The 24,084-nt window shown below is 39.7% G+C and overlaps 1 protein-coding gene across 1 annotated transcript in view; it reads left to right on the forward strand.

The window, feature by feature from the left end:
• LOC132546090 (heparan sulfate 2-O-sulfotransferase 1-like) overlaps positions 1 to 23,589 on the forward strand; it is a 65,211-nt gene extending 41,622 nt beyond the window's left edge. The window contains exons 5-8 of the mRNA XM_060209786.1: positions 7,987 to 8,125; positions 17,880 to 17,977; positions 19,531 to 19,688; positions 21,435 to 23,589. Of these exons, the coding sequence (XP_060065769.1) occupies positions 7,987 to 8,125; positions 17,880 to 17,977; positions 19,531 to 19,688; positions 21,435 to 21,655 (616 nt within the window). The 3' untranslated portion in view covers positions 21,656 to 23,589. The remainder of the gene's footprint in view (positions 1 to 7,986; positions 8,126 to 17,879; positions 17,978 to 19,530; positions 19,689 to 21,434) is intronic.
• Positions 23,590 to 24,084: the final 495 nt, after the last annotated feature.

A 24,084-nucleotide genomic window follows, 5' to 3' on the forward strand; every position in this document is an offset into this window, starting at 1 on the left:
TTTTTGAGATATGTCTTCCGTCTGAGCACACGTAAGCAGAAATTTCTTTTAATTTGATCATATTTCAAACCGTTACACTGCCGAATTGTTCATTTTATCATCTTAATTTTGTGTAGAGATTTTTTTTCAGAGTGTTTCAATAACAGAATGAAATATTTGGTGAGAAGTATTCTCGGGTAATGCCATTTTCAAGTTTGCTGAAATTGAATACACTGACAGCCATCTCATTTCAACTACAGAACTAGTTAGCATACAGATCCATTGGGCCTATTGTACTCTGTTGTCCCAAGCTACACTGATAACATTTAAGGGATTGATGGGTACTGTAACGGCCACCAGGTGGCCATCTTGAAGTTTGAAATTTAAAGTAATTGCGTTAGTGTCTTTTCTGGGAATCAAATTTCATAGAAAGGTTTTCATTGTCTATTTATATAACCATAGATACAGAATTTATTGAAGAGGAAAAGAAGAAATATCACAGTTACATAGAACAAAAATATGATTATATGTTGGTGAGTACCAGAATCCCTAATGGATATCTTGTGTATTATGTCTACAACGAGTCGTACAAGACAGGTTTTCTGTGCACTGACATCAGCTATAAATTCATTCATTGTTCAATCATTTCGGTGTAAATTTATGAACCAAAATGTTGAAGAAAAACTTCATTTGTAACTGGTGCTTATAGAATGTGCAGGAGAGGGCAATTTGGTCAGGTACTTGATACAGATTGGCTTCTCTGGAAGAGTTAGATACAAGCCTGTCACATCTAATGGTCAACATTTTCTACAGACCAAGTAGACAGAAAGATTTGTTTATTAGCTGCCTGTACTTCAAACACAGTTGAAATGACAGGAATTCCCAATGCTGTCCACTTACACTACAAGGACATTCATGTCTTTTTGCAAATAGGCCACTTCAAACCAAACAGATTGGTTGAAGAGTTCCAAACTCACTAACCTAAAGTAAGGGAAAACAGTCAAATTCAGTATTGAATCAGGAGAGGTCAGAGATTGTATGGCCTTGTACAGGAGAAAACCTGTGGTCTGTCTGTTATCATTTGTATTTATAAGAGATGCTGGATTTGTTTTAATACTTAAAGGTGTATGAGTCCTGTAAAGGTAAAGATGCACTGTGAGATTAACACAGGTTAGTGGATAAATATCAATCATAGTGTCTAAACATTAACACAACAATAGTACTTCTGGGATATACTCTAATCCTATTCCTATGAATGAGCGAAATCGGATTATAGTTTCACCTCCATGATTGTATAACCTCTAATGTTGCCACCTCCATGATTGTATAACCTCTAGTGTTGCCACCTCCATGATTGTATAACCTCTAGTGTTGCCACCTCCATGATTGTATAACCTCTAATGTTGCCACCTCCATGATTGTATAACCTCTAGTGGTTCCACCTCCATGATTGTATAACCTCTAGTGGTTCCACCTCCATGATTGTATAACCTCTAGTGTTGCCACCTCCATGATTGTATAACCTCTAGTGGTTCCACCTCCATGATTGTATAACCTCTAGTGTTGCCACCTCCATGATTGTATAACCTCTAGTGGTTCCACCTCCATGATTGTATAACCTCTAGTGGTTCCACCTCCATGATTGTATAACCTCTTGTGGTTCCACCTCCATGATTGTATAACCTCTTGTGGTTCCACCTCCATGATTGTATAACCTCTAATGTTGCCACCTCCATGATTGTATAACCTCTAGTGTTGCCACCTCCATGATTGTATAACCTCTCCATGATTGTATAACCTCTAATGTTGCCACCTCCATGATTGTATAACCTCTAGTGTTGCCATGATTGTATAACCACCTCCATGATTGTATAACCTCTAGTGTTGCCACCTCCATGATTGTATAACCTCTAGTGGTTCCACCTCCATGATTGTATAACCTCTAGTGTTGCCACCTCCATGATTGTATAACCTCTAGTGTTGCCACCTCCATGATTGTATAACCTCTAGTGTTGCCACCTCCATGATTGTATAACCTCTAGTGGTTCCACCTCCATGATTGTATAACCTCTTGTGGTTCCACCTCCATGATTGTATAACCTCTTGTGGTTCCACCTCCATGATTGTATAACCTCTAATGTTGCCACCTCCATGATTGTATAACCTCTAGTGGTTCCACCTCCATGATTGTATAACCTCTAGTGTTGCCACCTCCATGATTGTATAACCTCTAATGTTGCCACCTCCATGATTGTATAACCTCTAGTGTTGCCACCTCCATGATTGTATAACCTCTAGTGGTTCCACCTCCATGATTGTATAACCTCTAGTGTTGCCACCTCCATGATTGTATAACCTCTAATGTTGCCACCTCCATGATTGTATAACCTCTAGTGTTGCCACCTCCATGATTGTATAACCTCTAATGTTGCCACCTCCATGATTGTATAACTTCTAATGTTGCCACCTCCATGATTATATAACCCCTAGTGGTTTCACCTCCATGATTGTATAACCTCTAGTGTTGCCACCTCCATGATTGTATAACCTCTAGTGTTGCCACCTCCATGATTGTATAACCTCTAGTGTTGCCACCTCCATGATTATATAACCCCTAGTGGTTTCACCTCCATGATTGTATAACCTCTAGTTTTGCTATCTCTGTTAGGGAATTTCATTGATTCAACACCTGCAGAGAGATTCTTTCTAAATGAATTTTATATTGGTTACAAGAAAAATGAGCATTTTACTGTCCCACTGATTTTAAAGGTTAGGTAGTACAGAGTTGGAACAGATTACAAGCCTTGTCTTCCTGATATAGACCAATCCTGTCTTAGATGTTTCAAATCAGATCAGATGATTGTGCTCTGAAAAGGTCTGCTGATTTGTCATGGTATACAGTATAGATGGAGTGTTAATGATTTCATATGGATGTCATTAGTTTTACGTTACACAACTCTATGCATTTATGCACTTTGTATGTGCTTTTTTTACATTAGTGTTTTAATGTAATGATATAGACATAGTTATGTCAAAGGTCAATGCAAAATACTCAATCATTTCTTTTCAGAGTGATGACTTATAAACTATTAATGCTATATTATCTCTGATACATAAAAAGTATCATCACCGGCCATTGTTTATTGTATTATAATTAAGTCTACTTTTGAGAAACATATGAAACAAAATTAACTAAAATCAAAATTATAAAGCCGCTTGACTACAGAACAAGGTAATCAGGTCAGAGGTCAAATTACCAAAGCCGAGGTCAAACTCAAAACTCAAGACCATTTAATGGTGAATAGTGGGTTGTAATCAAATGTGATTTAAGTTGCCTATTTACATGTAAAGGTCATCAGTTCAGAGGTCAAATTTCCAATGAAGAGGTCAAGCACAAACTCAATATTTCCTATTGAATATTTTGTTTTGACGTTATGAAGTTAAGTTGACCTTTAAATAAGGAGAATCAGGTGTGAACTTACCTACTACAGGTTCAAATATTCCTGTCGTCTTTCACCTGCAGATCTATCATGTTTTATAACAAATTTGGGGAGAGATGTGCATACCTGTAGTTTATCATCAATGCTATATGTGTACCCTAGGATGTGTTAAATTTAAATAGATAAACGAATACGAATGACGATGTTTCCTTCCAGACAATGATGAAGAGGTTTGAAAACTAGTTACTTAAATGGAGAATACCAATTTGGTCTAGAGTTCTGGGAGACCTAATGAAAGTGTCAAGTGTGTACTGTTGGAACATGGTAATGTGTTTTAGCTTGGTATACAATAAACACCAATTTTCCAGGACAATTTAGACTGTTTGTATGCCTGTGTTACTGTGAGGCCAGAGTCTGCACAAGCTCTGGTATTAGACAAGGCCAAATACAGCTGGAGAAAAGTGCATTATTGAACAAGAGCCCAACAAGCTAATGTGTGAGAAGACATGTTTCATGTTCTGCAGGTGTAATATGCAGGTTGATTTTTTTTTGACAAAAGACTGGTAGTTTTCATACAGTGTTTGCATAATTTTTTTCGAAAATCGATAATCATTGATGTAGTTAGTTTGATATATAGGAAGTATTTTAATGCTGACATTCAATCTGTGTTACTACCCATCATTAAGTCTGTTGTTTATTTCTCTATAGTACAAGTATCAAAAACCCTAGCATATCCTCACATACAGATTGACTCCAGTAGATCATGTCTCCAATAGATATTTGACTCCTCCACACACAGATTGGAGGTGATCAGTCCCCCAGTGTGATGGTCCAGTAGATATATGACTCCTCCACACACAGACTGGAGGTGATCAGTCCCCCAGTGTGATGGTCCAGTAGATATATGACTCCTCCACACACAGACTGGAGGTGATCAGTCCCCCAGTGTGATGGTCCAGTAGACGTATGACTCTGGTGTGATGGTCCAGTAGATGTTGGTCTCCTCCACACACACACAGATATATGACTCCTTGGAGGTGATCAGTCCCCCAATGTGATGGTCCAGTAGATGTATGTCTCCTCCACGCACAGATTGTTGGTGATCAGTCCCCTTGTGTGATGGTCCAGTAGACATATGACTTCCCCACACACAGATTGGAGGTGATCAGTCCCCCAGTGTGATGGTCCAGTAGATGTATGTCTCCTCCACGCACAGATTGTTGGTGATCAGTCCCCTTGTGTGATGGTCCAGTAGACATATGACTCCTCCACACACAGATTGGAGGTGATCAGTCCCCCAGTGTGATGGTCCAGTAGATATATGACTCCTCCACACACAGATTGGAGGTGATCAGTCCCCCAGTGTGATGGTCCAGTAGATATATGACTCCTCCACACACAGATTGGAGGTGATCAGTCCCCCAGTGTGATGGTCCAGTAGATATTGACTCCTCCACACACAGATTGGAGGTGATCAGTCCCCCAGTGTGATGGTCCAGTAGATGTTGGTCTCCTCCACACACAGATTGGAGGTGATCAGTCCCCCAGTGTGATGGTCCAGTAGATATATGACTCCTCCACACACAGACTGGAGGTGATCAGTCCCCCAGTGTGATGGTCCAGTAGATCATGTCTCCTCCACACACAGATTGGAGGTGATCAGTCCCCCAGTGTGATGGTCCAGTAGATATATGACTCCTCCACACACAGATTGGAGGTGGTCCCCCAGTGTGATGGTCCAGTAGATATATGACTCCTCCACACACAGTGTGAGGTGGTCCAGTGTGATGGTCCACTCCTCCACACACAGATTGGAGGTAGTCCCCCATGATGGTCCAGTAGATGTATGACTCCTCCACACACAGGTGATCAGTCCCCTTGTGTGATGGTCCAGTAGACATATGACTCCTCCACACACAGATTGGAGGTGCATGAGTCCCAGTAGATGACTCCTCCACACACAGATTGGAGGTGATCAGTCCCCCAGTGTGATGGTCCAGTAGACATATGACTCCTCCACACACAGATTGGAGGTGATCAGTCCCCCAGTGTGATGGTCCAGTAGACATATGACTCCTCCACACACAGACTGGAGGTGATCAGTCCCCCAGTGTGATGGTCCAGTAGATATATGACTCCTCCACACACAGACTGGAGGTGATCAGTCCCCCAGTGTGATGGTCCAGTAGATGTATGTCTCCTCCACACACAGACTGGAGGTGATCAGTCCCCCAGTGTTATGGTCCAGTAGATGTTGGTCTCCTCCACACACAGATTGGAGGTGATCAGTCCCCCAGTGTGATGGTCCAGTAGATCATGTCTCCTCCACACACAGACTGGAGGTGATCAGTCCCCCAGTGTGATGGTCCAGTAGACATATGACTCCTCCACACACAGATTGGAGGTGATCAGTCCCCCAGTGTGATGGTCCAGTAGACATATGACTCCTCCACACACAGATTGGAGGTGATCAGTCCCCCAGTGTGATGGTCAGGTAGATCATGTCTCCTCCACACACAGAATGGAGGTGATCAGTCCCTTTGTGTGATGGTCCAGTAGACATATGACTTCTCCACACACAGATTGGAGGTGATCAGTCCCGCAGTGTGATGGTCCAGTAGACATATGACTCCTCCACACACAGACTGGAGGTGATCAGTCCCCCAGTGTGATGGTCCAGTAGATCATGTCTCCTCCACACACAGATTGGAGGTGATCAGTCCCCCAGTGTGATGGTCCAGTAAATGTTGGTTTCCTCCACACACAGACTGGAGGTGATCAGTCCCCCAGTGTGATGGTCCAGTAAATGTTGGTTTCCTCCACACACAGACTGGAGGTGATCAGTCCCCCAGTGTGATGGTCCAGTAAATGTTGGTCTCCTCCACACACAGATTGGAGGTGATCAGTCCCCCAGTGTGATTGTCCAGTCCACACACAGTGTCCCCCAGTGTGATATGACTCCTCCACACACACAGAGTCCCCCAGTGTGGAGGTGACATATGACTCCTCCACACACAGATTGGAGGTGATCAGTCCCCCAGTGTGATGGTCCAGTAAATGTTGGTCTCCTCCACACACAGATTGGAGGTGATCAGTCCCCCAGTGTGATGGTCCAGTAGATATATGACTCCTCCACACACAGATTGGAGGTGATCAGTCCCCCAGTGTGATGGTCTAGTAGACGTATGACTCTGGTGTGATGGTCCAGTAGATGTATGTCTCCTCCACACACAGATTGGAGGTGATCAGTCCCCCAGTGTGATGGTCCAGTAGATATATGACTCCTCCACACACAGATTGGAGGTGATCAGTCCCCCAGTGTGATGGTCCAGTAAATGTTGGTCTCCTCCACACACAGATTGGAGGTGATCAGTCCCCCAGTGTGATGGTCCAGTAAATGTTGGTCTCCTCCACACACAGATTGGAGGTGATCAGTCCCCCAGTGTGATGGTCCAGTAGATATATGACTCCCTCCACACACACAGTCTCCTCCACACACCAGTGTGATGGTCCAGTAAATGTTGGTTTCCTCCACACACAGATTGGAGGTGATCAGTCCCCCAGTGTGATGGTCCAGTAAATGTTGGTTTCCTCCACACACAGATTGGAGGTGATCAGTCCCCCAGTGTGATGGTCCAGTAAATGTTGGTTTCCTCCACACACAGAATATTGGTGGTCAGTCATCGTTTGATGTTTAATTGCTTCTACAAGAGTGTCTATGTATTATCACTTTCCTACTTCTATGTTAAAACTCAATAGTTTGTAGTGTTTTCTTTGATGAGTTGTCAGATATGATAAGTTCTAGGGTTTAAGTCATGTCTGCCTCTTTGTGTTATTATGATTATGCCTTTAAACTCTTTAAGTTTTAAAACATATCTTTATGTCTTGATTGCCTTGTTTTCCTTTTGACTTCAACAGTTGGTCATCCTCTATTCTGTTCAGATTATTTCAGTGTCGGTATGTTTACAGGTATGGAACACGTAGACAGACACTTTACATCAGTGTCGGTATGTTTACAGGTATGGAACACGTAGACAGACACTTTACATCAATGTCTGTATGTTTACAGGTATGGAACACGTAGACAGACACTTTACATCAATGTCTGTATGTTTACAGGTATGGAACACGTAGACAGACACTTTACATCAATGTCTGTATGTTTACAGGTATGGAACACGTAGACAGACACTTTACATCAATGTCTGTATGTTTACAGGTATGGAACACGTAGACAGACACTTTACATCAATGTCTGTATGTTTACAGGTATGGAACACGTAGACAGACACTTTACATCAATGTCTGTATGTTTACAGGTATGGAACACGTAGACAGACACTTTACATCAATGTCTGTATGTTTACAGGTTTGGAGCAGGTAGACAGACACTTTACATCAATGTCTATATGTTTACAGGTTTGGAGCAGGTAGACAGACACTTTACATCAATGTCTGTATGTTTACAGGTTTGGAGCAGGTAGACAGACACTTTACATCAATGTCTATGTTTACAGGTTTGGAGCAGATAGACAGACACTTTACATCAATGTCTGTATGTTTACAGGTTTGGAGCAGGTAGACGACCACTATACATCAATGTGATTCGTAATCCTCTCCACAGACTTGTGTCCTATTATTACTTCGTACGACATGGCGATGATTTTCGGCCTTATTTAAAGAGAAGAAAAGCAGGAAATAATGAAGTAAGTTGTTTTTTATTACATTTATGTAGGAATACAGCTGTTTAAGAATAAATACCAATCACAGCTATTGTTCCTTTAATATTCAACACAATAGACCAATCACAGCTATTGTACCTTTCATATTCAACACAATAGACCAATCACAGCTATTGTACCTTTCATATTCAACACAATAGACCAATCACAGCTATTGTACCTTTCATATTCAACACAATAGACCAATCACAGCTATTGTTCCTTTCATATTCAACACAATAGACCAATCACAGCTATTGTACCTTTCATATTCAACACAATGGACCAATCACAGGCATTGTTCCTTTCACATTCAACACAATAGACCAATCACAGGCATTGTTACTTTCACAATCAACACAATAGACCAATCACAGATATGGTACCTTTAATATTCAACACAATAGACCAATCACAGTTTTTGTACCTAATATCATTGTGTGTGGGCTGTGACCTGGTGACAGTATAGTGGGCTATTGTAATTTTATGAGCCTACTGAAACAGCTTCCCATATTTCCACATTAGAACTATAGAGTTAAAGAAATGAGAGTGCTGAGTGAGGCTGTCACTGGAATCACTGACAGTTAACTGGCCAAATTGAGATAGACATGTCTGTTCCTAAAGTGAGACTGATACTAATTGTGATTTAGTTTATGTTAGGGCCCTTAACCCCAGCTGTAATAATTACACTCAGTTTAAGTTGCCATGTGAGGATTATTGATTGAGACAGAGAGAAAGATATATTTTGTAAGGTGAGTGTAAGGCTCCATTCTGTAATTGATTGGGATCAGTATTGGCTCACAAAGAAATTTAACAAATTTTAAACAAATGATATCCCCAGTCACCACTTTACTGTCCAACAACTGATATCCCCAGTCACCAATTTACTGTCCAACAAATGATATCCCCAGTCACCACTTTACTGTCCAACAAATGATGTCCCCAGTCACCACTTTACTGTCCAACAAATGATATCCCCAGTCACCACTTTACTGTCCAACAAATGATATCCCCAGTCACCACTTTACTGTCCAACAAATGATATCCCCAGTCACCACTTTACTGTCCAACAAATGATATCCCCAGTCACCAGTTTACTGTCCAACAAATGATATCCCCAGTCACCACTTTACTGTCCAACAAATGATATCCCCAGTCACCACTTTACTGTCCAACAAATGATATCTCATACCACCACTTTACTGTCCAACAAATGATATCCCCAGTCAACACTTTACTGTCCAACAAATGATGTCCCCAGTCACCACTTTACTGTCCAACAAATGATATCTCCAGTCACCACTTTACTGTCCAACAAATGATATCTCATACCACCACTTTACTGTCCAACAAATGATATCCCCAGTCACCACTTAACTGTCCAACAAATGATATCCCCAGTCACCACTTTACTGTCCAACAAATGATATCCCCAGTCACCAGTTTACTGTCCAACAAATGATATCTCCAGTCACCACTTTACTGTCCAACAAATGATATCTCATACCACCACTTTACTGTCCAACAAATGATGTCCCCAGTCACCACTTTACTGTCCAACAAATGATATCCCCAGTCATCACTTTACTGTCCAACAAATGATATCCCCAGTCACCAGTTTACTGTCCAACAAATGATGTCCCCAGTCACCACTTTACTGTCCAACAAATGATATCCCCAGTCACCAGTTTACTGTCCAACAAATGATGTCCCCAGTCACCACTTTACTGTCCAACAAATGATATCCCCAGTCACCACTTTACTGTCCAACAAATGATATCCCCAGTCACCAGTTTACTGTCCAACAAATGATGTCCCCAGTCACCACTTTACTGTCCAACAAATGATATCCCCAGTCACCAGTTTACTGTCCAACAAATGATATCCCCAGTCACCAGTTTACTGTCCAACAAATGATATCCCCAGTCACCACTTTACTGTCCAACAAATGATATCCCCAGTCACCAGTTTACTGTCCAACAAATGATATCCCCAGTCACCAGTTTACTGTCCAACAAATGATATCCCCAGTCACCACTTTACTGTCCAACAAATGATATCCCCAGTCACCACTTTACTGTCCAACAAATGATATCCCCAGTCACCAGTTTACTGTCCAACAAATGATATCCCCAGTCACCACTTTACTGTCCAACAAATGATATCTCATACCACCACTTTACTGTCCAACAAATGATATCCCCAGTCACCACTTTACTGTCCAACAAATGATATCTCATACCACTACTTTACTGTCCAACAAATGATATCCCATACCACCACTTTACTGTCCAACAAATGATATCCCCAGTCACCACTTTACTGTCCAACAAATGATATCCCCAGTCACCACTTTACTGTCCAACAAATGATATCCCCAGTCACCACTTTACTGTCCAACAAATGATATCTCATACCACCACTTTACTGTCCAACAAATGATATCCCCAGTCACCACTTTACTGTCCAACAGATGATATCTCATACCACCACTTTACTGTCCAACAAATGATATCCCCAGTCACCACTTTACTGTCCAACAAATGATATCCCCAGTCACCACTTTACTGTCCAACAAATGATATCCCCAGTCACCACTTTACTGTCCAACAAATGATATCCCCAGTCACCACTTTACTGTCCAACAAATGATATCTCCAGTCACCACTTTACTGTCCAACAAATGATATCTCCAGTCACCAATTTACTGTCCAACAGCCAACAAGTACATCTCAACACACATGACTAACAAACTAATCAAACAGACAGAACTTGTCCACACTTGACTGAATTCCTAACTAACCAATCATGACAGAATATCTCTCCACACTTGACTGAATTCCTAACTAACCAGTCATTACAGAATATCTCTCCACACTTGACTGAATTCCTAACTAACCAATCATGACAGAACATTTCTCCACACTTGACTGAATTCCTAACTAACCAGTCATTACAGAATATCTCTCCACACTTGACTGAATTCCTAACTAACCAATCATGACAGAACATTTCTCCACACTTGACTGAATTCCTAACTAACCAGTCATTACAGAATATCTGTCCACACTTGACTGAATTCCTAACCCATCATGACAGCACATCTGTGAAGACTTGTCTGAACTCCTAACAAACCAGTTTTACCAGAACACCTGTCTACACCTGATGTCCTTAGCTCATAGGACATTAGTGAGACAGAAATGTCTATATATCCATTCTGCTATATGTAGACTGTATCAAACTGTTCAATAGACCAATGGGAACACAGCTGTGCAATAACACAACTTACCAGACTAATAAAGATATTGTTTATTCTTGTCAAAATAGTTATCCTTGTTTATATTGTGTCTAGACAACATATTTATGACAGTGGTTTGTTTCAGATTAATAGATTTCTGAGAAATGCTTGAACTGCTGCTTCATAATCACTCTTTAAAAAGGCTATATAATCGTAACGATAAGATGTACTAGATATATTACAAACAGGGAACAAAATTATTACAGAAAGGTTGTACTAAATATATCACAAACAGAGTGTACTAAATATATTACAAACAGGGAACAAAATTATTACAGAAAGGTTGTACTAAATATATCACAAACAGAGTGTACTAAATATATTACAAACAGGGTACAAAATTATTACAGAAAGGTTGTACTAAATATAACAAAATATATTACAGTACAAAATTATTACAGAAAGGTTGTACTAAATATATCACAAACAGAGTGTACTAGATATATTACAAACAGGGAACAAAATTATTACAGAAAGGTTGTACTAAATATATCACAAACAGAGTGTACTAAATATATTACAAACAGGGAACAAAATTATTACAGAAAGGTTGTACTAAATATATCACAAACAGAGTGTACTAAATATATTACAAACAGGGAACAAAATTATTACAGAAAGGTTGTACTAAATATATCACAAACAGAGTGTACTAAATATATTACAAACAGGGAACAAAATTATTACAGAAAGGTTGTACTAAATATATCACAAACAGAGTGTACTAAATATATTACAAACAGGGAACAAAATTATTACAGGAAGGTTGTACTAAATATATCACAAACAGAGTGTACTAAATATATTACAAACAGGGAACAAAATTATTACAGAAAGTTTGTACTAAATATATCACAAACAGAGTGTACTAAATATATTACAAACAGGGAACAAAATTATTACAGAAAGGTTGTACTAAATATATCACAAACAGAGTGTACTAAATATATTACAAACAGGGTACAAAATTATTACAGAAAGGTTGTACTAAATATATCACAAACAGAGTGTACTAAATATATTACAAACAGGGTACAAAATTATTACAGAAAGTTTGTACTAAATATATCACAAACAGAGTGTACTAAATATATTACAAACAGGGTACAAAATTATTACAGAAAGGTTGTACTAAATATATCACAAACAGAGTGTACTAAATATATTACAAACAGGGTACAAAATTATTACAGAAAGGTTGTACTAAATATATCACAAACAGAGTGTACTAAATATATTACAAACAGGGTACAAAATTATTACAGAATATACTAAATATATCACAAACAGAGTGTACTAAATATATCACAAACAGGGTACAAAATTATTACAGAATATACTAAATATATCATAAATTGAGTGTACTAATTATATTACTGATAGGGTATATATGCTTGGTAAATAAAAAATTGGGTATACTTGATATATGACAAATACGATATCTAAATTCATTACATATAAAGTGTTATTTATATATTACAAATAGGGTATATTGAATTTATTACAAATAGTGTGCACTTAATGTATACTAAGTAGTGTATGGACTGGATTATTTAGCTATATCAACTTTTTAGCTATGGAATATATATAGGAAAGCAGTGTAGTGCTGTTGTAAGGTCTCCATTTAAATGTCTTATTACCTGGGTTATGACCCTTTATCTGTTCCATATAAAGAGTGCAATTATCCAGAGTTACAGCCCTTTATCAGTGTTATGTAATTCTAGGAAATCAGAACTTCAGAAACAGCACTTTAAAATTTTACAGTTTGTGCTGCAGTAATGTGTGCCGATTTTATTACAGTATTGAGCCATGATATTTCATTGTAACTATGAGTACATTGATGGTGTGATACCAACCAAGACTTTTATCAATAACATATTTCCTGACGTTCATACTGAGTGGCTGTGTTATCGAGGATGACACTCTAATAGACCTGGGGTCCAACATTTCTCAGGCTAATTGTATCAGGATAAGGTTTGGGTTTTAAGGCCTGAAAATCAATGACATTTTGTTAAGGCAAGTAGGCATGTTTGTATTGAGATTGATATGGTGGAAGAAATACTGAAACTCTACCTACTGCTAACATACATGTATCTGAACAGAACTTCAGATTTTCATGTTTTCCTTTGTCTTCCATTGTTGTATTGAATTGTTGTGTTGTCTATTGTTATGTTGAGTTGTTGTGTTCATTGTTGTATTTTGTGTTGTCCATTGTTGTGTTGTTCATTGGTTTTTTTTATTATGGTGTTGTCCACTGATGTGTTGTTGCATTGGTCATTGTTTTCTTGACTTGTTGTTTAGTTCCTTGTGTTGTCCATTGTTTAGTTTATTGTGTTGTCTATTGTTTAGTTCATTGTGTTGTCCATTGTTTAAATCATTGTGTTGTCCATTGTTTAGTTCCTTGTGTTGTCCATTGTTTAGTTCATTGTGTTGTCCATTGTTTAGTTCCTTGTGTTGTCTATTGTTTAGTTCATTGTGTTGTCCATTGTTTAAATTGTTGTGTTGTCCATTGTTTAGTTCATTGTGTTGTCCATTGTTTAGTTCATTGTGTTGTCCATTGTTTAGTTCATTGTGTTGTCTATTGTTTAGTTCATTATGTTGTCCATTGTTGTGTTGTCAATTGTTTTATTGAATTTTTGTGTTGTCCATTGTTGTGTTGTTCATTGTTGTGTTGTCCATTGTTGTGTTGTCCATTGTTGTGTTGTCAATTGTTGTGTTGTATTGTTGTGTTGCCCATTGTAGTATTTATCGTTATAATGCCCATCGTTTTGTTTGAGTACCACATTCAGGACCTGCAACTTTTTTTAAAACAAACTTATCACCTTTTGTTAATTGTTTTTTTCTGGAACATAACTTTGCTTTCATTTAAGCCAGGATATTGAAAACTTGGCTTAGATTGGTCATATTAGGATGACATGAAGGACACGCAACCCCTTAATTATTGCCCTTTGTTAAAATTTGGTGTCCAGTAAAGTTGTTTTCAGGGAGCATTCATTAATTTCTCTGATACTCTGGTGTGGACTGGTTGTGTTGTCCATTGTTGTATTTGGTTGCCATGGCATCCATTGTTATACAAAATGTTGTGTTTTCCATTGTTGTGTTAAGTGGTGCAGTAAAAGGCCCCTTGTATGTATAAAAAGACAGAGCAGGAGAAATCTGGGAACTTGCCAGACAGGGATGGAATATTTTAGAGAAATAAAGTGAGATAAATATCTGTGATTATCATTAATTGTTGATTCACCCAGTTTGTAGACAAGACCATCATCCTGGCTCATCAATTATTCTGTCCTGCACGACGTTGTATGTTCACATTAGTTGTGTCTGCTCTCCAGTATTTCTGTCTGTAGTTCAAGTACTTATTGACGGGCAGGTGATCTCATGTAATGAAGAGGCATCCTTTGTACGTCCATCTGTCTGTAGTCTTGTACTTACTGATGAATAAGTGACCTGATGTCCTGATAGGGTGTCCTATATCCCCATGTCCATCTGTCTGTAGTCTTGTACTTACTGATGAATAAGAGACCTGATGTCCTGATAGGGTGTCCTATATCCCTATGTCCATCTGTCTGTAGTCTTATACTTACTGATGAATAAGAGACCTGATGTCCTGATAGGGTGTCCTATATCCCCATGTCCATCTGTCTGTAGTCTTGTACTTACTGATGAATAAGAGACCTGATGTCCTGATAGGGTGTCCTATATCCCTATGTCCATCTGTCTGTAGTCTTATACTTACTGATGAATAAGAGACCTGATGTCCTGATAGGGTGTCCTATATCCCTATGTCCATCTGTCTGTAGTCTTATACTTACTGATGAATAAGTGACCTGATGTCCTGTTAGGGTGTCCTATATCCCTATGTCCATCTGTCTGTAGTCTTATACTTACTGATGAATAAGTGACCTGATGTCCTGATAGGGTGTCCTATATCCCTATGTCCATCTGTCTGTAGTCTTGTACTTACTGATGAATAAGAGACCTGATGTCCTGTTAGGGTGTCCTATATCCCTATGTCCATCTGTCTGTAGTCTTATACTTACTGATGAATAAGTGACCTGATGTCCTGATAGGGTGTCCTATATCCCTATGTCCATCTGTCTGTAGTCTTATACTTACTGATGAATAAGTGACCTGATGTCCTGATAGGGTGTCCTATATCCCTATGTCCATCTGTCTGTTGTCTTATACTTACTGATGAATAAGTGACCTGATGTCCTGATAGGGTGTCCTATATCCCTATGTCCATCTGTCTGTAGTCTAATACTGATTGAAGGTTAAGTGATGCTATGTCATGATTAGGTGTCCTGTGTCCATGTGTCCATCTGTCTGTAGTCTTACAATGATTGAATGGTAAGTGATGTTCTGTCATGATGAAATGTCTTGTGTCCATATGTCCATCTGTCTGTAGTTTAGTACTGACTGACAAGATGTTGTGTCATGATGTCTAGCATCCTAACCTCCATCTGTCTGACAACAATTATTTCCTTTCAACATCTTTTTTAAAAGCCAAATTAATTCATATTACAGGGAAAGTAACTTGTTCAAATCAGTGGTATCAAAAGTTTTAAAACTTCTGAATGACCCCAAATAACCATGGAGCCCATGGGTCATTCTGTTTAGCTAGGGGTATGCTGGGATGAGAGTCAAGCAGTTATTAAGATGAACTAAGAACATGACCAATAGACTACAGGTGTCAAACATTTTAAAGATCTGTAATAAAGTGGTAGTCAATGGGAATTTTCATAAACACTTTCACTTTCTTCATTTCACAACTTAAAGAAAAGGTGAGTGATACAGGCCTGTTGGGAGGCTGTCCTATCAAAACTTTATTTTCATATTGTTTTAGGACTCTCAGTCTCTTGGTAAAGTCCAAATAGGAATATGAAGACTTGAAGTTGTGCAGAAATGTTGTTGCTGTTGTTAGGATGATGTACTTGCCGGTATCTACACTGTCAAAATTCTGTGGGATCAGATTCCTTATCTAGTTACTTACATTGTTACAATTCAGTGATGTCAAGGTCCACATCCAGCTACTCACACCATCACAATTAAGTGATGTCAAGGTCCATGTCTAGCTATTCACAACATCACAATTCTGTGATGTCAGGGTCCACATCCGGCTATTCACACCATCACAATTTAGTGATGTCAGGGTCCACATCTAGCTATTCACTCCATCACAATTCTGTGATGTCAGGGTCCACATCTAGCTATTCACACCATCACAATTTAGTGATGTCAGGGTCCATGTCTAGCTTTTTGCACCATCACAATTCTGTGATGTCAGGGTCCACATCTAGCTATTCACACCATCACAATTCTGTGATGTCAGGGTCCACATCTAGCTATTCACACCATCACAATTCTGTGATGTCAGGGTCCACATCTAGCCATTCACACCATCACAATTCTGTGATGTCAGGGTCCATGTCTAGCTATTCACACCATCACAATTTAGTGATGTCAGGGTCCATGTCTAGCTATTTGCACCATCACAATTCTGTGATGTCAGGGTCCATGTCTAGCTATTTACACCATCACAATTCTGTGATGTCAGGGTCCACATCTAGCCATTCACACCATCACAATTCTGTGATGTCAGGGTCCACATCCAGCTATTTACACCATCACAATTCTGTGATGTCAGGGTCCACATCCAGCTATTTACACCATCACAATTCTGTGATGTCAGGGTCCACATCCAGCTATTCACACCATCACAATTCTGTGATGTCAGGGTCCACATCTAGATATTCACACCATCACAATTCTGTGATGTCAGGGTCCATGTCTAGCTATTTGCACCATCACAATTCTGTGATGTCAGGGTCCACATCCAGCTATTCACACCATCACAATTCTGTGATGTCAAGGTCCACATCCAGCTATTTACACCATCACAATTCTGTGATGTCAGGGTCCACATCCAGCTATTCACACCATCACAATTCTGTGATGTCAGGGTCCACATCCAGCTATTTACACCATCACAATTCTGTGATGTCAGGGTCCACATCCAGCTATTCACACCATCACAATTCTGTGTTGTCAAGGTCCACATCCAGCTATTCACACCATCACAATTTAGTGATGTCAAGGTCCATGTCTAGCTATTTGCACCATCACAATTCTGTGATGTCAGGGTCCGTGTCTAGCTATTTGCACCATCACAATTCTGTGATGTCAGGGTCCGTGTCTAGCTATTTGCACCATCACAATTCTGTGATGTCAGGGTCCACATCTAGCTATTCACACCATCACAATTCTGTGATGTCAGGGTCCACATCTAGCTATTCACACCATCATAATTCTGTGATGTCGGGGTCCACGTCTAGCTTTCACACCATCACAATTCTGTGATGTCGGGGTCCACATCTAGCTATTCACACCATCACAATTCTGTGGTGACAGGGTTAATATGTTGTTCTGTTTATGTTACAGACATTTGACGAGTGTGTAGAGAAAGGAGGCAGCGACTGTGACGCTGAACACCTCTGGCTGCAGATCCCATTCTTCTGTGGACAAGACGCTGAATGTTGGTAGGTATAGTATATAGGAGTGTTGGTAGATAGTGTGTACATGATGTGTGTTGGTGGGTATAGTGTACAAGATGTTGAGTGTTGGTGGGTATAGTGTACAAGATGCTGAGTGTTGGTAGGTAGTTTGTATAAGATGCTGAGTGTTGGTAGGTACAGTGTACAAGATGCTGAGTGTTGGTAGGTACAGTGTACAGGATGCTGAGTGTTGGTAGGTACAGTGTACAGAATTCTCAGTGTTGGTAGGTAGTGTGTACAAGATGCTGAGTGTTGGTAGGTAGAGTGTACAAGATGCTGAGTGTTGGTAGGTACAGTGTAGAAGATGCTAAGTGTTGGTAGGTACAGTGTACAGAATTCTCAGTGTTGGTAGGTACAGTGTACAGGATGCTGAATGTTTGTAGGTAGTGTGTTTAAGATGCTGAGTGTTGGTAGGTACAGTGTACAAGATGCTGAATGTTGGTAGGTACAGTGTACAGAATTCTCAGTGTTGGTAGGTACAGTGTACAGGATGCTGAGTGTTGGTAGGTACAGTGTTTAAGATAATGAGTGTTGGTAGGTACAGTGTACAGAATTCTCAGTGTTGGTAGGTACAGTGTACAGGATGCTGAATGTTGGTAGGTAGTGTGTTTAAGATGCTGAGTGTTGGTAGGTACAGTGCACAAGATGCTGAGTGTTGGTAGGTACAGTGTACAGGATGCTGAGTGTTGGTAGGTAGTGTGTTTAAGATGCTGAGTGTTGGTAGGTACAGTGTACAAGATGCTGAGTGTTGGTAGGTACAGTGTACAAGATGCTAAGTGTTGGTAGGTACAGTGTACAGAATTCTCAGTGTTGGTAGGTACTGTGTACAGGATGCTGAATGTTTGTAGGTAGTGTGTTTAAGATGCTGAGTGTTGGTAGGTACAGTGTACAAGATGCTGAATGTTGGTAGGTACAGTGTACAAGATGCTGAGTGTTGGTAGGTACAGTGTACAGAATTCTCAGTGTTGGTAGGTACAGTGTACAGGATGCTGAATGTTGGTAGGTAGTGTGTTTAAGATGCTGAGTGTTGGTAGGTACAGTGTACAGAATTCTCAGTGTTGGTAGGTACAGTGTACAGGATGCTGAATGTTTGTAGGTAGTGTGTTTAAGATGCTGAGTGTTGGTAGGTACAGTGTACAAGATGCTGAGTGTTGGTAGATACAATGTACAAGATGCTGAGTGTTGGTAGGTGCAGTGTACAGGATGCTGAGTGTTGGTAAGTACAGTGTACAGGATGCTGAGTGTTGGTAGGTACAGTGTACAAGATGCTGAGTGTTGGTAGGTACAGTGTACAAGATGCTGAGTGTTGGTAGGTAGTGTGTACAGGATGCTGAGTGTTGGTAGGTACAGTGTACAGGATGCTAAGCATTGGTAGGTACAATGTACAGTAGATGGCTAAATTTTATGACAGAAATAAAGATCAGATACTTCTTTTGTTGTCCATTCATGTTAACTAGGATGTTGGGAATGTTGATCTCCTGTACCACGAATAAGGTGATATTTTCTGATACAACTACATAAACATTTTTAATGAACAGGAATCCTGGAAGCCAGTGGGCTTTGGAGAAGGCCAAACAAAATGTGTTAGAGAACTACCTATTGGTCGGGGTCACAGAGGAGCTTGGGGATTTCATTGCAGTACTGGAGGCTGTGCTGCCACGATACTTTAGAGGAGCAGTCAAACTGTACAGCTTAGGTAAGTTACTGATAATATATCAGTCATGTGACATATTGTCAGGGACAGGGAGATGTAGTTCATCTCACTACGTTCAGGGACTAGGAGATGTAGTTTGTCTTCCTACATTTAGGGACAATATGTAGTTTGTGTCTTCCTATGTTTAAGTATTGTAAACTATTATTTGTCTGGAGATTAACTTCTACAGTTTTCAACTGATCTGTTTCAAACTTGGTAGGCTTTATCAACATGACATAAAGTTGTGTTTTACTGAATGGCTGTTTGAATTGACTGTATTGGGCAGAGTTATTGCCCCTTGTTGTTTTTTATGTCAATCTTCTCTGGAGGTGTCCTCCCTCAGTTTTCTACTAATTTCTTTAAAACTTTTATAGACTTTATTCACACCATAACATGTAGTGTTTTCCTGAATGACAATGTGATTTGATGGTTTAGGGAAGAGTTACTGCCCTTTGTTATTTTCATTATATTAATCATGTCCAAAGATCATCTCTCTCAGTTTTTCTTTCGAACGTCGTAGGGTTAAATCACCATGACATGAAGTGGTGTTTTCCTACACATCAGATTGTTTAAAGATATTTTGAAGGTTTTATGACCCCATTGTTTTTCCAACATTTTAGTTTTGTATGGCGATTTCCGTCCTTTCTTTTTTACCAATTTCTCTGGAATTTGGTAGACTTTATAACCATTACGTGAAATGATGAGTTATTGCCCTTTGTTTTTTTCTACAATCTATCTTGTCCAGATATATCCTCCCTCATTTTACAGCCAGTTTCTTTGAAACTTCATAGGCTTGAAAACCACAGCATGAGATTATGTTCTTGTAAATAACAGTTTTGATTCAACAATATTTTATTTCAAAGTTATTACCTACTGTTCTTTCCAGCATTTTAATCTTGTCAAGAGATTTCTTTCAGTTTTTCAACCATTTTTTTTTTAAACCTTGTATGCTTTAATCAAATATTAAAAGAAATAACACTGTTTTCCCTCTTGACATTTTACTTTTTATTACCATCTCTATATTTGTATTCTTTTTGATGCAACAAAAATCCTGAAAATTAATGTGAGATAAACATGTGTTGTACACCCAACCCCATGAAACTCTTGTTACATTTTAAACTTTTTTTTTTAAGTTCCATGAGTGGAATTCAGCAGAAACTTGCATGAAATGATTTTGAGTTGGTCAAGACCAACCAAGTGTTGTTAATGGGTCAATCCAAGATCCAACATAACTACATTCTTGAAATTCACATTTTGAAATTATTCTCGAGTTCCACTGGCACCATTGAGCTGAAAATTGGCTGGGATGTTATAGAAAGGAAGCCAAACATGTTTTGTTATTTTTGCCTCATCAAAGTTCATTATGGCAGCCATTTTGTAACATGACTAAACAAACATAGTTTCCAAGAACGATACTGATTTCAAACTTCTTTCGAAGCTCCACTACAATTCAGCCGTAATGTTGTAGGAATATGGAGAAAATGAAATGAGGAGAAGTTTTTGTCTTTGCTTCCAAAATATTGTGAATCAGAACTGTTTTAATTGCTATTTCTACTACTACTACTGTTATATCATATATAGGTCTTTATAACAGATGTCAGTTATAAGACTTCTTGTTTCTGATCAGAATGATTTAATTCTCACCCATCTATGCTGCCCAACAAAAAAATTCCTTATAAAAATCAAATGCGAAAATGCATGTCTTATCTAGCCCTGCAGGTATATTAAAACATCAGTTTTTTTTTTCAGGGAGAAAGTCGCACCTGAGACGTACAGCAAATAAGATCCTGCCTAAACAGTCGTCTACTACCAAAGTGCGCCAGTCCTTTATCTGGCGTATGGAGCAGGATTTCTACAACTTTGTGCTGGAACAATTCCACTTTGTAAAACAATCAACTTTTGACGTAGTTAATGGAAACTATGTGGAAAAGGGAAACAATTTTCATTACGAGAAAATTCGACCAAGATGAAGCTAAAGTGTTTCTTTTTCCATAAAACAATTCCAATATTGTGATATTTTTTGTCTCACTTCCTTATTGGAAGGCAAAGAAATAATTTGATGTGTAACAGTGTTGTGTGTATGTCGGTATAAATGAGTTGTCTACCCTTCAAGTGTGGAGAATCAGGTACAATGACATTGTTTTGTATAAGGGAAGCTATGGGCTACTAACGAGGAGTCGTGGGCTATAACAAGGATATAATGAACTACAGAGGGAGCATGATGACCTACTGGAGAGGAGATTGAATGATATTCGATATGATGTGGACTTAGCGGGGAGAATACGGTCTTGGGAAGGGGAGTGACAGGGTATGTGTCTTTATAAGAATCATGTTAGATCATGTTGAGATAAGCTTGATACCTGATGTGTTGTGTGCAAGTTCTCAGGGTTTATGAAATCCGTGCTGCTCTTTACTCTATGTTTACTGTTGTTGTATATTGTTTTTTGTTTTTAAGTTTGATACTGGTTCATTGATATCAAATATTAATAACATTCAAATACTGGGACCAATACAAACTAAATCACATGTAATGCAAGAGAATAAATAACCATTACTGGTGAGGTGTGTAGTGAGGACGGATGAGGTATGTAGTGAGGACAGATGAGGTGTGTAGGGAGGACAGATGAGGTGTGTAGAGAGGAAAGATGAGGTGTGTAGTGAGGACGGATGAGGTGTGTAGTGAGGACGGATGAGGTGTGTAGTGAGGACGGATGAGGTGTGTAGTGAGGACGGATGAGGTGTGAAGTGAGGACGGATGAGGTGTGTAGTGAGGACGGATGAGGTGTGTAGGGAGGATGGATGAGGTGTGTAGTGAGGACGAGTGAGGTGTGTAGTGAGGACGGATGAGGTATGTAGTGAGGACGGATGAGGTCTGTAGTGAGAATGGATGAAGTGTGTAGTGAGGACAGATAAAGTGTGTAGGGAGGGCAGATGAGATGTGTAGTGAGGACAGATGAGGTGTGTAGGGAGGACAGATGAAGTGTGTAGGGAGGACAGATGAGGTGTGTAGGGAGGACAGATGAGGTGTGTAGGGAGGACAGATGAGGTGTGTAGTGAGGACGGATGAGGTGTCTAGTGAGGATGGATGAGATGTAGTGAGGACAGATGAGGTGTGTAGTGAGGACGGATGAGGTGTGTGGTGAGGACGGATGAGGTGTCTAGTGAGGATGGATGAGATGTAGTGAGGACAGATGAGGTGTGTAGTGAGGACGGATGAGGTGTGTGGTGAGGACAGATAACATGTGTAGGGAGGACAGATGAGGCGTGTAGTAAGGACAGATGACATGTGTAGTGAGGACGGATGAGGCATGTAGTGAGGACAGATGAGGTGTGTAGTGAGGACAGATGATGTGTGTAGGGAGGACAGATGAGGTGTGTAGTGTGGACAGATGAGATGTGTGGAGAGGACAGATGAGGTGTGTAGGGAGGACAGATGAGGTGTGTAGGGAGGACAGATGAGATGTGTAGTGGAGATGTGTGGGGAGGACAGATGAGATGTGTAGGGAGGACAGATGAAGTGTGTAGAGAGGACAGATGAGATGTGAGGGGAAGACAGATGAGGTGTGTAGTGAGGACAGATGAAGTGTGTAGGGAGGACAGATGAAGTTTGTAGGGAGGACAGGTGAGTTTGTAGGGAGGACAGGTGAGGATTGTAGGGAGGACAGATGAGATGTGTAGGGAGGACAGATGAGGTGTGTACTGAGGACAGGTGAAGTGTGTAGGGAGGACAGGTGAAGTGTGTAGTAAAGATGGATGAGGTTTGTAGGGAGGACAGGTGAGGTGTGTAGTGAGGACAGATGAAGTGTGTAGGGAGGACAGATGAGGTGTAGATTTAGGACAGACATGGTGTGTGTTAAAGACAGGTGTGAAAAAGTAAGAAAATTTATGTATTGCATTACAACTGCCATCCAAGTTGGTATGATATTCAAAGTTAATAAAAAAATTATGATAAATCTTACGTCTGTTTTCTTTGCAAATGTGTCAAAAGATTTATAATTGTCCTGTCTGGTATGTTGTTTTTGTTGAAAGTGAAGTCAGCCTAAACTGTGAAAATAAGTAACCATATTGTTTTCCTATACATTTATCAGCCTCCCCCCACCACCCCATCATCATCAGGTGGGCTATTCAAATCTCCCTATACAACTATGGTCCATCTGTCTGTAAACAATTTGTTAATGCTATTCCCTTCATTCATAGTTGTCTCTTTTTGAATTTTAGACTTACAAGGGAAAAAAATCGTTGATAGGTGGCCATCTTGTATTTTGACAATAAAAGTTTGGCGTCACCTATTCTTGTGAAGTACTGGATTGGTCGTTTTCAGATTTCATAAATGCCTAGGTTCCCCCTGGTCCTTAGCCGTGCTGTTGATTTTGGATTAGTCAGCAACTAAATTGTCCGA

The sequence above is a fragment of the Ylistrum balloti genome, unplaced genomic scaffold (assembly GCF_031769215.1).
Source record: "Ylistrum balloti isolate Yb309-2 unplaced genomic scaffold, AGI_CSIRO_Ybal_v1 Utg369874, whole genome shotgun sequence".
Taxonomy (NCBI): Eukaryota; Metazoa; Mollusca; class Bivalvia; order Pectinida; family Pectinidae; genus Ylistrum; species Ylistrum balloti.